The 16,939-nt window shown below is 44.4% G+C and overlaps 1 protein-coding gene across 1 annotated transcript in view; it reads left to right on the forward strand.

Moving 5' to 3' along the window:
* The first annotated feature begins 2,772 nt into the window (after nt 1–2,772).
* Adcy10 (adenylate cyclase 10) overlaps nt 2,773–16,939 on the forward strand; it is a 66,104-nt gene continuing 51,937 nt past the window's right edge. The window contains exons 1-7 of the mRNA XM_051147768.1: nt 2,773–2,943; nt 3,589–3,693; nt 6,278–6,316; nt 6,518–6,661; nt 10,712–10,917; nt 12,834–12,930; nt 15,150–15,238. Of these exons, the coding sequence (XP_051003725.1) occupies nt 2,796–2,943; nt 3,589–3,693; nt 6,278–6,316; nt 6,518–6,661; nt 10,712–10,917; nt 12,834–12,930; nt 15,150–15,238 (828 nt within the window). The 5' untranslated portion in view covers nt 2,773–2,795. The remainder of the gene's footprint in view (nt 2,944–3,588; nt 3,694–6,277; nt 6,317–6,517; nt 6,662–10,711; nt 10,918–12,833; nt 12,931–15,149; nt 15,239–16,939) is intronic.

Raw genomic sequence — 16,939 nt, forward strand, 5'->3', positions numbered from 1 at the left:
TAGATTCTGCAGCATATTTGTCTAGGACCTTTTGGCTTTTGGAGTCTCCATTGAGAAGTTAGTGTTATTCTAATATGTTTATATGGTAAGTGGCCATTTTTCCTTGCAGCTTTTAATACTTGTTCTTTGTTCTGTTCATGTGCCAAATGGAATTTCTTTTCTGGTCCAGTCTATTTGGTGTTTTATATGTTTATTGTACCTTAATAGGTATCTCCTTCTTTAGGTGAGAGAATTTTTCTTCTACGATTTTGTTGGAAATATTTTCTGTGCCTTTGACCTGAGTTTCTTCTCTTTCCTCTATTCCAATTATTCAAAGATTTGATCTTTTCACAGTGTCCCAGGTTTCTGGACGCTTTGTGCCTAGAGTTTTTAGATTTAACATCTTCTTGCCTAAGACATTAATTTCTATCTTGTCTTCAAAGTATGAGATCCTCTCTTCCGTCTATTGTATTCTAGCATTCTATTGGTGAGGCTTGCTTCTGAGGTTCCTGTTCAAGTTTTTCATTTCCAGATCTCACTTAGTTTGGGTTTTCTTTATTGATTCTATTTCCACTCTCAGGTCTTGAACAATTTTATTCATTTCCTTCTACCATTTATTTGTGTTTTCATAGCTTTCTTAAGTGGATTTATTCATTTCCTCTTGAAGGAGCTGTCACATCATAAAGTCTACTTTAAGGTCCTTGGTTTGTACTTCATCTATATTGCATTCCCCGGGGCCTACTGTAGTAGGGTGGCTGGACTATGGTAGGTAAATATTGTCCTGGATTTATGCTTTTGTCTAGACATCTGGATTTGAGATGGTTGTAGTTCTAGGTGCTGATATCTAGTAGTGTCTTTGTAGGGTGAGCGTTTTGTTCTTTGGTTTCTGCTGCCCCTCTCTGGTTCTTAGGAGGGTGCAGTGGCTGTGTTGCCAAGTAGAAGATGCTTCTGGGATCTTGCTGGAGGTCCCTGGTACAATGTGTTTCTAGATGTTGTGACTTAGGAATAAGGATGGGCTAGAAGCGAGGGATGAGAAGATCCACTGGAGGGATGTAAATAGGATATTCTACCAGGAGCTACTTAGTCCCCTGGGAATGGGGACAGAGAGTGAGGAGAAGCCACAGCAGGTGGTCTGTTACAGAGTGGAGATTGGGACTAGGGGGTTGGCTTTGGAGGAGAAGAGGATGTGTGAAGCTACGCAGCTTGCCTCCCTGCTTTGCTGGCCAGCTTGCTTCTCTGGCAGGCTTTCCTTGCCTGTTCCTGGGGCATGCCTACTGGAGATGGGGACTAGAATTAGGGGATGAATTGAGGGAAAAAAGATTAGAGGAAAAGATCTACGTCATCCACCAGAGATGCAGCCAGAGAGGGAGTTCAAAGCAGAGGGTGTGCTACAGAGTCAAGGGTCTGGGGTGAGACTGGGGATGTTGAATTTGGAGGAGAAGAGAGGGCAGTGAAGATCTGCAGTTAGCCTGCCTGCTTCCTTGCCCTGGGTGGCAAATGGGTTTCCGGGAAATGCCTACAGAAGATAGGGGCTCTGTTTGTTTGTTTTAGGAGAAAGGGGTCTCACTCTGTAGCCAAGGCTGGCCAAGAACTCATGCAGACCCTCCCATAGGCCACCACACTAACCAGAGCATTTTTTTCTTTTTTTTAAGCTCACTTGAGTTTGGGCATTTGATGTCTACACCCAGAGGAAGGTTTGGTCAATACCAGTCTTCTTAGAGGCAGCTGGCAGCAAAAGGAAATGTCAACATATCCTCTTAGTTCAACTTAGTCTTCTAACTCTCACTTGTGTACCCAGCCCACCCCTGTGAGTTTTCTCACTCTCTGTTTAAGAGTATCTGTTCGTGTACTTAAAGCTCTTGCCTATAGACAATAACCTAATACCCACATGTAAGTATGAACCCACAAAAAGATCTGTGTTTATTTTTTTTTATAAAGGACAAAAGATAAAAGGCAAAATGAGGGTGAAGGACAAAGAAACAAAAGGAAGTGGAATCTACCTAAACTGAGCAGGGCTACTGTCCCCCCACCCAACCCCCAGCGGGGATTTACCCTTTCATGGAAATGAATGGGCTCACTGCTGCCCTTCATAGTGTGCTTATTGTTGCAGCTGTTTGGGTTGGGTTGGAAGTCTAGTCTGTGACGGGTTTCCCTCTATGTAGAAAAGTGATCCTAATGGCAGAGGCAAGCAGATCTCCATGAATTAGAGGCCAGCCTGGTCTTCATAGTGAGTTGCAGGCCAATGAGGACTATGTAGTGAGATTCTGTCTCAGAGAGAGGGGTGGGGTGGGAAGAAAAGAGAGAGGGGGGGGGAAGGGGGAGGGGAGAGGGAAAGGAGAGGGGGAAGAGGGGAGAGTGGTAGGGGGAGAAAGAAGGAGAGAGAGGCAGAAAGAGAGAAGTGGAGAGGGGGAGGAGGAGAGGGGGAGGGGAAAGGAAGAGTAGAGGGAGAGACAGGGAAGGAGAGAGGGAGAAAGGGAGAGGGGAGAGAGAGAGAGAGAGAGAGAAAAGAAGAAGAAGAAGAAGCAGAAGCAGAAAAGTAATCCTTTCGGGTTGTCACCAACTCTAGCATTGCCACAATTCAGTCATTTAAGTAAAGCCATGCATAGGGTGGAACAAAACCATTGGAGAAAAAAAAAAAAAAAAAAAAAAAAAAAAATATATATATATATATATATATATATATATATATATATATATTAGGTCTCCTTCATTCCCATCTTTTGTTTCTAGAATACCTACTTGGGGACAGCTTCCTGGCGCTGAAAAATCCTGACCGTTGTCCTTGGGCTGAAAAGTTCTGATTGTTGTCCTTGAACATGAGTGCTCGGAGGGAGGAATTACAAGACCGGGCCATTGTCAAAATAGCAGCTCACTTACCAGACCTCATTGTCTACGGAGATTTCGCTCCAGAGCGGCCTTCAGTGAAATGTTTTGATGGAGTTCTGATGTTTGTTGATATTTCAGGCAAGTGCAAAGGGGATGCTTGCGTCACATGGGTGAGCAGCAGACACACACCAGAAGTCACATGCAAGGTTATGATGGCAGTTGGGACACCATTTTCAAACCCCCAGGCTACTGCAGCATCATGGCCACTAATCTCACTGTGCAGGAGACTGACCTCTGACCCCAGACGTCTCCCATCACTTTCAGTGTTCAGTCACAGGCATGTCTTTAAGACACTCAAATTCCCCATTTGGGACTTCTGGCTCCAGTGTCCCTGTCCAGATTTCATAGCCTGTCCCCCTGCCTCACAAGTCCCACACACACCCCTGACAAACAGACAAACTTGAGAGATGATCTGCTTGCATTTACAGCCTAATACTAAACCTGTCTCTTGAGAAGAATTTGAAAGATGTGTGGCCTCTAAACCACAGGACAAAAACCTTTCATTTTCAATGCTATGCTGTTATCACTGTAGACACTAGGAACCTAGAAGGAAGAGATGGCTTTTCCTGACCCCTAGCCCTCTAAATGCTGCATGGCTGATGCCTGGCCACACCCTAAGGTCCTGTGAAGCGCTGTCACTTTCCGTGGATCCCACTGCAGGCCGGTGGAGCCCTCTGGTGGCTTCGGCTTGACTCCTAGGAAACCAGCTGCAGTTTCTTACAGGTTTCACTGCAATGACTGAGAAATTCAGCACAGCTATGTACATGGACCGAGGGGCGGAGCAGCTGGTGGAGATTCTCAACTACTATATAAGCGCCATAGTGGAGAGTAAGTGATCTCAGGCCTTTTTGCCGGAGAGTTTTTCAGGTCGTTGCTCTGTTGGTCCTCGTACAACTACTTAGCATTCTCCATGTTCTCCAGGAAAAATATGCCGTCCTTCTGCAAGTGGTTTCTCTGTTTGTTTTTGTCCACTTGATACAAGCTAGGGTCACCTGGGAAGAAGAAACATTGACTGAGAAAATACCTCCATCAGATTGGCCTGTTGGCAAGTCATTGGGGGCATCTTCTTGATGTAGGAAGGCCAGGCATGATGGACACGCCTTTAATCCCAGCACTCAGGAGGCAGAGGCAGGAGGATCTCTGTCAGAGATCCCTGACAACAACAACAATAATAATAGATATGGGAGTTCCCAGCCCATTGTGGGTAGTGCTTCTCCTGGGCAGTGGGTCCTAGGTCATATAAAAAAGCAATCTGGATGTGGTAGCGCATACCTGTAATCCCACCACTCAGGGAGGCAGAGGCAGGCAGATTGCTGTGAGTTCGAGGCCAGCCTGGTCTACAAAGCAAATCCAGGACAGCCAAGGCTATACAGAGAAACCCTGTCCTGAAAAAAACAAAAACCAAAAAAGCAATCTGGGTGAGCCATGAGAGCAAGCCGATAAGCAGCACTCGTCCATGGTCTCCATTTCAATCCCTGCCTCCATGTTTCCTGCTGAACTCTTAGCCGAAATTCTTACATAAACTCCCTTTACGATGGACCGCTAGAAATAAGCTAAAAGAAACTCTTTCCTCTCACAGCCGTTTCGGTCATGGTGTTTATCACTGCAAGGAAAAGCAAACTGAGCCTTCATCACTACTTTTAATATGCCATTAATATGGCTAAAGGAATATGACCAAGCCTCACTGATAACACTACACGAGAGAAAGGACGTGTTGTGCTTAAGAGTCTATAGCCCAGACTGACCTGGGACTTCTTATCTTGAACTCAAAGCAATCGATCCTCTTGCCTCAGCCTCCCAATACTGAGATTATAAAAACAAGCCTCGATACCTTGATTGATGCTCTTTTTAAAAACTTTTTTTTTTTTATTTTGTGTATTGGTATTGTGCCTGCATGCCTGTCTGTATACCACATGCATGCCTGGTGCCCACAGAGGCCAAAAGAAGGTGTCATGAGCTGTCATGTGGATGCTGGGAATCAAACCCAATCCTCTTGGAAAGCAGCCAGGGCCTTGTTTTTAGAGACAGGATTTCTTTGTGTAACCCTGGAACTTACTCTGTAGACAAGGCTGGCTTCGAACTCATAGATCCGCCTGCCTCTGCCTCCTGAGTGCTGGAATTTAAAGGTGTGTGCCACCACCGCCAGGCTCAGCCAGAGCTCTTAACCACTGAGCCATCTCTCTAACTCCAGACTAATGTTCCCTAAATGTAGAAACAAAACCTTCTGCCCCAAGACTTAGGAAACAGAGGCAGAAAGACTGTAAATGTGAGGTTTCATGACCTACACAGTGACTTCTAGCTAGTCTAAGTTATGAGACTGTCTCAGTCTCTCTCAACCCCAAAAACATACTAGCACTTTCCCAGAAGGCAACAAATGTTTGAGACCCCCAGTTCAATTACAAGCAAACACACACACACACACACACACACACACACACACACACACACACAGAAAGAAGGGGGGTGCGGAGACAGAGAGGAAGGAGGGGCTGGTGGGGGAGAGATCAGATGATAGCTCACATCTCTCATCCTAGCATTTGAGAGCTGAGCCTGAAGAATAGCTACGTGTTCCAGTCCGGTCTATGCTACACAGTGAGTTTTAGGCGAGCCTTTGTTACATGGTGAGACCCAATCTCAAATAAAAACAAACAAAAAAGACTGGGGAGGCCTTAGTGTTGAGTGCTTTTTGCTTCTGTAGAAGATTCAGTTCCCAGCACCCACATTGAACAGATCACAACTGCCTGTAAGCCGGGCGTGATGGCGCATGCCTTTAATCCCAGCACACGGGAGGCAGAGGCAGGCGGATCTCTGTGAGTTCGAGACCAGCCTGGTCTTCAAAGTGAGTCCAGGATGGCCAAGGCTACACAGAGAAACCCTGTCTCGAAAAAAACAAAACAAAACAAAACAAAACAAAAAAGCACAACTGCCTGTAACTCCAGTTCCAGGGGTCTCTGTATGCTCATACACACACACACACACACACACACACACACACACGCACACATGCACATAAAGAAACAAACAAAATCCCCAATTAAGCCAGGTGGTGGTGGCGCACAGCTTTAATCCCAGCACTTGGGAGGCAGAGACTCTCTCTCTCTCTCTCTCTCTCTCTCTCTCTCTCCCTCTCTCTCTCTCTCTCTCCCCCCCTCCCTCCTCTCTCTCCTCTCTCTCTCTCCCCTGTCTCCCTCCCCCTCTGAGGCAGAGTCTAAGAGTCTAAGACTTAGCTATGTAGCCCCACAGTCTGTCCTCAAACTCACAGTGATCCTCTTACCTCAGCTTCCCAAGGGCTAGGAAGACAGACATGTACAACCATGCTCCCAAGCCTACTTCTGTTTTACTAACTAGCAATGTTCACTAAAGAATCGGGTTGACTTAAACTTTCTTTCTCTCTCCTTCTTCTTTCTTTTAGAAGTATTGATTTTTGGAGGAGACATCCTAAAATTTGCAGGTAAGGAAGCTGACCGAGACAGGAAGGGTAGAAAAGGAAGAACTGAGGAGCCTGTCCTTGTCACAAAGGAGGCCCCTCAGGGAGCCGTGGTCAGGGAGCGGGTTGAGAAACATTTGAAGCAGCACATGTTTATGCACTATTCATGCATAAGGCACTGATCTCCAGAGTAGGACTAAAGCCCCCGGAGTGTCTTTCTTAAAGGTGACGCGCTGCTGGCCCTGTGGAAAGTAGAACGAAAGCAACTGAAGAACATCATCACGGTGGTAATTAAATGCAGTCTGGAGATCCATGGCTTGTTTGAGGCCAAGGAGGTTGAAGAAGGCCTGGATATCCGAGTCAAGATAGGTAGGCATCTGAGGCTGGGCATAACAACATGTGCTTGTAATCCCCACCTCTCAGGAGGCTGAGGCAGGAGGATGGCTGAAAGTTGGAGGCCAGCCTGGGCAACATAACAGGACAACCTCAAAAAATAAGCAACCAAAAGGTTTGAGAAAGGACAGATGTTACAGCAGTTAGGACGTGACTTCTCACTCCTAGAAGATGCTTTAGAATCAGGCTGACCAGAATACAAACTTTTTGCTCACTCACTAACTGAATTTGAGATGCTCATGATGTCTAGAGAGTAGGCTATTATAGAAGTAAAGCAGGCTAGCTGTGATGGCTGTATTCTTACCACTCAGGGCATACAGGAAACTATTGAGTTTGAGGCCAGCCTAGGCTATACAGGGAATCTTGTCTCAAGAAATAAAGTCTTCCGGGCTTGGAGAGCATGTAACTCAATTAGTAGAGTGGTGGCCCAGCATGCAGGATGCACAGGATTCCAAGAATCACATAATCCGAGTATGCTGGCAATGCTTATAATCTTAGCACTCAGAGAGTGGAGGCAGGGGGATCAGAAGTATAAGATCACCAGGGGTGTAGCTTCAGTTGCAAGAGTACAGTGTACGATTTCCTGAGTTCTGTTCCCGGTGCTTCATAAACCAGGTGTGATGGAGGGTGCCTGCCTTTAATTGTAGCCTCTGTGGGATAGAAGCAGGAAGATGACAAGTTCAAGGTTATCCTCAACTGTTTAACCACCTCAAGGAGCCGATCCTCGGCTGTATATAGCATTTGCAGACAGCCCAAGCCACATATGGTTTGCCTGGTACATGGTGCATACCAAGCACCATGTAAGAGAGAGAGATCACAACATGGCACGTGTACAGAGAGGTCAGAGGACAACTCTGTATCCAGGGCATATGGATATAGCCATGCGCCATCACAGCTAGCCTGTTTCTAGAATAAAGAAACCGCTATCACTGTTATATCTTGCTGTTTGTCAAGGTTGCCTAGCATTAAGTACAAAGAGACTAGTTTGTCATTGCATAGACTCAGCGATGCCATAAGACTGGTCATCTGTTACTTCATAAGAATAACGTACGGATGCTGGAGAAGCGGCTCATCAGGTAGGAACATTGGAGGCTCATCCAGAGGACCCAGGTTCAGTTCCCAGTACCCACATGGCACCTCACAACCACCTACGGCTCCAGTTCTAGGGAACCCAGCTCCCCCTTCTGACCCCCGGCAGCGCCAGGTGTGCACACAGTATCTATACATACATGTTGGCAAAACCCTCATTCAAATGCAGTGATCTTCCTGTAAAAAGGAATGATAAAGAGATTACCAAGCCATGCCTGCAGCACAGCCCAATGTTTACACTGGGCGTGTTGAGGACATTCCCGTGGTCCCACGCTGCACAAAGACACCGAATGCACTGTGTCATTTTTATTTCATCATGGCAACAGGATTTAGGGAATGTGGTTGCCATGAGGATTCTGAGCTATGTGCACGTTGAGTAACGGCGAGAGCTGCAGGTGATGCCTTTGGCAGCTGAAGTTTATCAGTCTTAGAAATCTCAAATGTCCGGACCGGCAGGATGGCTGAGTGGCTATGAGGCCCTATATAAGAGTGGAAAGAGAGAGCAAACTCTACAGAGTTGTCCTCTCTGTACATGTGCCATGTTGTGATCTCTCTCTCTTACACACACACACACACACACACACACACATAGAGTAATAATTTAAAAAGAATGAAATCACAAATGCTAGAACTCATGGGATCATCATAGGTTATCCAAGTGATTATTTCTCTTTATCTAATGAACTGTTGTCTTAGGTAATCTATCTTTTTATGCCAATTTTTGAATTTTCCAAATAAATATATTCTTTAAAAGATCAGCCATTACAATACTGGATGTGTTGGGGTTTTTTGTTTTGTTTTGTTTGTAACAGGGCCCCAGACTTTAGTAGGCCCTGAGACCTTAGCACAACTGACTCCATGATGGAAGTGCCATTCAGGCCATAAAACTTGGCACACAGACAGCACTATCTGCCAAAACTAAAACAAAGGCCTAATCTAGCCAGCACCACGTGCCAAAACTAAAACAAAGGCCTAATCCATCAAAGTCCATATCGTTCTGGGAAAGTCTCAAAATGTACTAACCTTGCTTTTTAACCTCTGTAGTTCTGCTTCTGTCTAACTGCTCTTGTTAACTGAAGTGTGTGAACCCAGAACATGGTTTTTGTGCTTAGAAGCTCACCCTGAAAGGGCTTGCCAGATAATAAAGAGCTTCTATTGCCTTAAACCCGTGTCTGAGCAGTCTTCTCTGGTGGGTGCCCCAACACATTTTTTCCAAGTTCCCTCAGAGAGGATAATGCAGTATATACTTCCTAGAATGAAAATAACTCTGTCTGGGCCTGGTGGCACATGTTTGTAATCCTAGCACTTGGGAGGTGACAGCAAAAGGATAAGGGGTTCAAGGTCAGTCTCTGCTCCATACCAAGCCAGAGGCCAGCCTGAGCTACAGGAAACCCTGTCTCAGGGGGGGAAAAGGTAGTAACCAAAGCCTTCATGTGTCTTGTGAGGGCCTAGCAGAGAGGTATGTTTTCGCATCTTTCATCTTTTCCTCTAGTAAGTAAGTAAGTGTAAGTTGTGTGTTTAAGATAGAAAACAAAATGTGTATATATATACATACATACATACATACATACATACATACACATAGGGAAATCAGCATCAACAAGTGAGCACTGTTTGCTGGGGTGGGGTCGGGTGTGTGCACTCCTATGATCTCAGCACTTGGGAGAGTAAGGCTGGGGGATTGGTGGGAGTTTGAGACCCAGCCAAGGCTACAGTCATCAGACAGAATCAGTACAAAGAGCAAAGATGGAAAAACAAACTTTGATTACATTGATTATAATAATTTAAGAGCACTCTGTCATATACAATGTGTATATATGTGTATATAATATATGTAATTTTCATATGCATGTTTTACAGTATACCTGTACTATTATTCAGTTACCAAAACCTTCACTTCCCAATTTAAAAATAATTAGAGGAATCCAGGCATGGGGGTATATGCCTTTAATCCTAGCACTCAGGAGCAGGAGGATCTCTGTGAGTTCAAAGAGAGCCTGGTCTATATAGCGGGAGAGATCCTGTCTTGGAAAGAAAGAAAACAGTTAGAGAAGCCATTGTTGGGATACACCTTCTGGCTTTCAAATACCTATTTATTTTCATTCACCCTTTAGACCTGAAGTTAGTTTTCAGTTGAAGCTTCAATCTGTGATAAAAATAAAAATTCTCCCCAAACAGAAATTACCGACATTATTTTTCTGTTGCCCTTAAGTGCAAATTGAAGAAAAGATTAGATAACTTTGGATGAAACCTTTAAGAAGAGTGTGACCCGTACTCTGGTGCCTCATATTTGCCCATGTCCCCTGGAGGGGGAGACCTGGTGGCACTCAGAGGAAGAATAGCAGGCTACCAAAAAGAGACTTGATACCCTATGAGCATATAAAGGGGGAGGAAGTCCCCCTCAGGCACAGTCATAGGGGAGGGGAGTAAGGGGAAAGTGGGAGGGAGGGAAGAATGGGAGGATACAAGGGAGGGGATAACCATTGAGATGTAACAAGAATAAATTAATTAAAAAGAAAGAAAAAAAGAAGAAGAGTGTGACCAAGCTGGGTGTGATGGCTCATGCCTTTAGTCCCAGCACTTGAGAGGCAGATGCAGGCAGATCTCTGAGTTCCAGGCCAGCCTGGTCTACAGTGAATTCCAAAACAGCCAGGGCTACACAGAGAAACCTTGTCTCAAAGCATCCCCTCAACACTAAAAAAAAGTTTCATCAAAAGGTGAAAATTAGGAATTGTATTCTCTAGGTTTGAAAGAAGGGACATTTGGAAGTGTTGGGACCCGGAACAGGCACCCTCTGATTTCTATGTAACATTTTAAAAATTGGATTTTTGCTTAGAGGATTTGTGGGCACATCAAGATTCTGATTTTTCTAAGCTCCAGTGCTTCTGAGAAATAACTCAGAATGTATTGTGCAAACCCATTGCTTGTCTTCTTCAGGACTGGCTGCGGGCCACATCACCATGCTGGTCTTCGGGGATGAAACACGCAACTACTTTCTGGTGATTGGCCAAGCGGTGGATGATGTGCGCCTGGCCCAGAGCATGGCCCAAATGAACGATGTCATTCTGTCACCAAACTGCTGGCAGCTCTGTGACCGGAGCATGATTGAAATTGAGAGGATTCCGGATCAGAGAGCAGTTAAGGTGAGAGTGCAGTGTGGGCCAGCAGGCTGACTGGAGTCTGGGTTAGCCTAAGGACAGGTCCCTTGGGAGGAGTCAGGGCCGCTGGGCTCAAGAAGTAAATGCCCCCGCCCCATGGAGGGTAAATGAAGCAATGAGGTGACATGAGGTCAGTTGGGGGTTGGAATGTCTGCCTGTCATTTGTTTGTTTATTGAGACAGGGATTTCATTTATCCCAAGCTGACCTTGAACTTACTGTATAGCTAAAGGTGGCCTTAAACAGTAATCCCTCTGCCTCCAGTTCCCGACTGCAGGGATTTCAGTGTGTGCCCCATGAATGGTAGTGCTTATTTTCTCTACCCAATAACCTCCTAACCCTGGTGGACTGTCAGCTATTGCTCAATACATCCCCGTCTGGTTTGCGTGGTGCTTTCTCCTTGTTGGCCTAGATTTCTGCATTTTGGGAGGCAGGAATATCAGAGGAGGTGCCCGCCCATCCCAACATATCATATTACAGAATTCACAGTTTTCCTGTGACCTTTTAAAGCATTAACATTCTTTGTTTTTAACACTTATAAGAAAGAAATGGAGTTAGAATCTCTCCTGTGAGGCTTACATCCATTTTATTTATTTATTTATTTATTTATTTATTTATTTATTTATTTTTGGAGTGTATACTGTCCTTCTTCTAGGGGTCCCTCTGCTTCTCTCTAATGTCCATACCTCAGTGGATAATAACCTCCAATTCTGTATCATACTGCTGAGAGAAAAGAAAGAAGAGATGGAGGAAGGAAGGAGAAGAGGAGAGAAGAAGGAGGAAGAGAGAAGAGAAGGGGCTATGGCTATCTCGTTTTATTTGAATTAAAATGTTCAGAAAGACATAAGGAAGAACAAAGGCCCTCAGGGTGGAAAAATATCAATGAGTGCGTGTATATACTGATCTTTAAGGTCTTAAAAACTAATTGGAAAAAATTTAAATTTTCCTCTTTTCTTTTTGAACTAAAAGTTGAACCTAGGACTTTGGAGCTAAGCACATGTTCAGTCTGAGCTGTGCACCTGAGGCTTTGTAATTTCAACAGATTTTCTTTTTCTTTGTTTTTGACAGTACTGAAGGGCAGAACCACACACATGCTAGGCGGGCACCGTGTCTCACTGAGTACCAGCCTCAGTTTGATGATGGTGAAGATGAAGAATTTTCACTCTGAGGCAAAGTCTCACTAAGTAGCCCAGAATGTCCTTGAACTTCACAGAATAGGAAACCCTTAGTTTTTTGTTTGTTTGTTTGTTTGTTTGTTTGTTTGTTTTTAATCCTTCCTCCTGCTTCAGTGTACCGAGTAGCTGGGGTTACAGGCCTGCACTACTGCACTATAGCCTGTTCAAAATTACAGTGTACAAACTAGTGGCCAGACATGGTGACATATACCTGCAGTCCCAGCACTTGGGAGCCTAACCTTACAGATTTGAAGCTAACTTAGCAAGACCCTATCTCGAACAGCAACAGACAAACAAGTGAACAGGGCTGCGGACATAGTTCGGTGGTAGAAAACAAGGCCCTGGGCCTTTAATCCCAGCACTCAGCAAGTGCAGATAAATGGATCTTTGTGAGTTCCAGGCCAGCCTGCCCTGTATACTGAATCCTAGGTAATCCAGGACTTCATAGTGAGATACTGTCTCAAAAAATCCCCTGTACTGAAAGATACTACCACCACTACTAACAGTAATAAGAATAAGAATAATAGCAAAAAGAATGGGGCTTAGCGGCTCATACCTATAATTCTGGCACTTGAGAGGCCAAGACACAAGGATGGTTGAAACTCTAAGGGCCAGTTTTGAATGTGCCCACCAGTCCATGTCCTGTGCTAGACTGTTCTGCTGTGAAACGATCTTCCCCAGGCCACACAACCCTCAGAATAACAAACTTCACTGTTTGTTTTATCCAGGTTAGCTTCCTAAAACCACCTCCAACTTTTAACTTCGACGAGTTTTTCACAAAGTGTATGTCTTTCATGGATTATTATCCCTCTGGTGACCACAAAAGTAAGTAGACCCTTTGCCTTTGCAGTGGTCAGTAGGGACCTATGACAATGTCAGTGGCTCTGTGACAAGTGGATGCACTCCTTAACAGAGCCCTGCCCTTGGCCTTGCCATGAAGGAAACAGACTTCCCGTTCTCCAGAAGAGCAACACTAAGCGCATAACCCACCTTCCTCTATTGCCCACTGATTCCCATCCATCGTCTTCAGAACACTAAGGAGACAAAATACAAGGCATCCTTAGCTCCCATTTCCCCTCAAATGTCTCATAAGTGTCTTTGTATCTGTTGGTGTCATGTGTTTATGTGTCCTTGTATATCCTCACTTTATTTACCAACAAATATGTATTGCATATGCTTTGGGGTATGCATTTACCTACTCTACAGGCTTTAATTTTAAGTTTATTTTTAATTTTATTTGGGGCTCTTGTTATATACCCTAAAATGGCCTTAAACTCTTGATTCTTCTGGCTCTGTCTGCCTCTCAGATATTTGAATCACAGGCCCAGCTCCATTTTTAATTTTTTTAGTTTTGTTTTGTTTTTCGAGACAGGGTTTTTTTTTTGTGTGTGTGTGTAGCCTTAGCTGTCCTGGACTCCCTCATTTTTATAGACCAGGCTGTCATCAGAGATCTGCCTGCCTCTGCCTCCCAAGTGCTGGGATTAAAGGCATCTGCCACCATACACCCGGCCATTCTTAATTTTTAAGAAATAGTTCTTTTATAGTTACCTAGGCTATTCTCAAACTATCTTCAAAGGGATCCTCCTGCCTCAGTTTCTTGTGCGAAATTTGTTTTATTTCTCTGACATCCAATATTTACCCTCTTCCTCTATCTGAGAACGTGTCAAACCTACTAGCTACACCATTAATTAGAGTCTACTGATCTCTTCCTAGGCTTCATCCTAGGTGGTTGACCCTAGGTGGTGGCTTTGAATTCTATTGTTGTTTGGAAATTTTAGTTTACTTGGTTTTATAGTGCTTTGTTTAAACTCAGGGTCTCGTATTCTGTTAGGCAGTCAACCCCAACCTGGCCTAGGTGGTTGCCTTTGGATTAATTTCCCCACCCAGATGTGTAAAGGCTCAACCCTAGGGCTTTGTGTATGCTAAGCAAGTGCTTTATCCTGAGCTACATGCCACACCAAAATATTCTTAGGTTTCCTTATTGTTTTGTTTTCTGAGACGCTCTCTTCTGGCCTCAAACCCTCTATGTATCAAAGAGTGACCTGGAATTACTGATTCCTACCTCCACTTTCAATTACCAAACATATTCCAAGGCACATGCAATGCACACCTATTAGTGAGTGTGTAAATGAGGGATTCAAGAACCAATAAACATATAACATAGATAGATACATAGAAACTTACAAGAAGTTTGGGCGCACGTAGGAGTCAGGGATGCTCTGTCTTTTGTCTCACCGGTGTTTGAAAGATGATAAGTGCGAATTGTGGTGGCCAGGGCAGGAAGATGCCTAGGTACTTAAAATTACTGTTGTGGAAAATGAGAAGTGGTCTGCCCCTCCCCACCCCCGCCCCTCACCCCAGTATGGCTTTGGTTGTTGTTGTTTACTCTTGGTTTGATTTGGTTTTGAGATAGTTTCTTGATATGTTGCCCAGGTTGACCTTGACCTTTCTGGCTCAGGCCCAAGCAGTCTTCATGCCTCAGCTTCCCTGTTGCTAGGGCTACAGGCACAAGCACCACAGTTGACTTAGATTAATAATCTCATGGATACTATACCATTTCTTTTTGTGGGACTCTAACAGTATTTGCTTTAGTTTTGCCTTTAATCGCCCAAACCACCCATCTTCAGTGACCTTTGCTAGTTCCCATCCCCTTCCTTAAATGTTGGGGGCCTCTCTCAGAGTGCTGTCCTTGACCGTTCTAGTCTTTTCTATTCCGTTCTTCCCAAACCACTCAATTCACGTCAAGCTTCCCTATGACTACAATGAGCTACCTAAGACGCCTGCAGTGCAAAACTCAAGATCAAATCCTCAAGTAAGAATCTCCCCAACTTACAGAGCATTTTAATTCAACTCTGGCACTGAGCCACATGCAACTGAATTTAGAAAAACCCACGACCTATAAGAAGCCTTCTGAGGATTTCCCTTGGGCCCTTTAGTCCCGGGTCTCTCCAGGAAACCCTAAGGAACACTGCCTCAGGGGATGGGGACAAGAAGACTCCAATCGCTAGCATCCCTGAGCCTGCCCTTTCCTTCTGCCCCCTCAGACTTCCTAAGGCTTGCCTGCATGCTGGAGTCTGATCCTGAACTCGAGTTGTCCCTTCAAAAGTACGTGATGGAAATCATTTTGAAGCAGGTATTTTCACAATCCAATGTGCTTGGTTTTTGAGGTGGCAGGAATCTCTTTGACAGCAAGAAAGACAAAACAATAAAAACACAGAAGCTAATAAATGTTTCTAGTTTATATATATACATACATACATACATACATATATGTGTGTGCATGTGTATATATATATATAATTTTTTTGGCTCAAAGAGAAGAGACAATGGTCTTGGGACACAGATTTGGGTTGCCCCAAATAACATGTTCCAACATGAAAAGTCTTTCACGGGCATAGAACAAGAGATAGTCAAACTCAAGATATTTTTCAAGTATATCAGTGGGAATATCAGGTAGGTGGATGATAGCAAAATGTGGAGATCTGTGCCATGGATCTCATGTTTTCTGATATTGTTCTTAGTATGGAGGGTGCTAGGAGCTTTGGGGTCTGTTACATTAACAGGTTCCAAGTGTCTCACCTCCAATAACCAATAACTAGGTGTCCAGCAGGACTCAAGAAGGAAGCACTGGAGACTCCTTAGGGGTCTACAGATAGTACAAGACCTGGGTCTGTAGCAGTTCAACTCTCCGAGCATGAAGTTCTACCAATCAGTTAAGCAGCCTTGCAGATTCTTGTGCCATGGCTTTTCTGTTCTAGGAATTTCATTTCATACTCTCTATGTATAGGTGACTTCAAAAATTATTATCCAAATCAGGATATTAAAAATAAAGGGAGGTGAGCCAGGCAGGTAGTGGCTCATGCCTTTAGTCCCAGTACTCAGGAGGCAGAGGCAGGCAGATCTCTGAGTTTGAGGCCAGCCTGGTTTATACAGCAAGTTCCAGGACAGCCAGGACTACACTGAGAACCCCTATCTTGTAAAAGAAAAACAAGAAAACAAACAAAAAAAAAATAAAAAGAAAGAAAGAGAGAGGGGGAGAAAGAAAGGAAAGAACAAAGGAAGGGATGGAGGAAGGGAGGGAGGGAAAGAAGGAGGGAGAAATAAAAAAAGAGAGAGGAGAGAATTAGGGGAGGTGTGTGGCTCAGTCAGTGGTAGAGCATTTGCCTACCCTGTGTAAGGCTCTGGGTCCCATCTCTAACATTGTAAAATCATAATGAATGAGAAAAGAAATGAATGGAGGAGGAAGAGAAGAGAGAAGAGGAAGAGGAGGGAAAGATGGAACGGGAGAAGGGGGGTTGCAATTAAAGGAAGCATTATTCATAAGCATGCTGTGCAGCAAGAAGAAACGTGTTACCAGTGCTCAGGGTTTGGCCAGGTGTCTCCAGGTTCTGGGCATCTTCACAAACCATGGAAACAAGTGCACATGGGTTTGCAAAGCAGCAGGGAAGCCATTTTCAGAGTAAAGTAATAGTGTAGGCCAGAAAGCATATGCTGCGTGACAACAGCGGACCACACTCATAAAGGTGCTCTGGCTATTGTTTGGGCCTTCCTCTTACAGAGTGCAAAAGATAGAGGAGTTTGATTGCTAAGGGGTGTGATATGGGTAGCTCTCTAATTTGACTGACGTACTAAGTTACGTATCATCGTTATTATACAAGTCTCTTCTCATAACACCTCTGATTTTTTTTTTTAAACATCAGTTCCTTCTTTTTTATTAACTCATACACAACTACTTGTCTTCCGGTTTGTTGAAGCAGTAAGTCAGACAACGATTGCCACAGTAATGTCTGTCCAAGTGGCTAGCCGTGAAAACTCCAGCACCACATTCATCAGA

Source organism: Acomys russatus, chromosome 6 (assembly GCF_903995435.1).
Source record: "Acomys russatus chromosome 6, mAcoRus1.1, whole genome shotgun sequence".
NCBI lineage: Eukaryota > Metazoa > Chordata > Mammalia > Rodentia > Muridae > Acomys > Acomys russatus.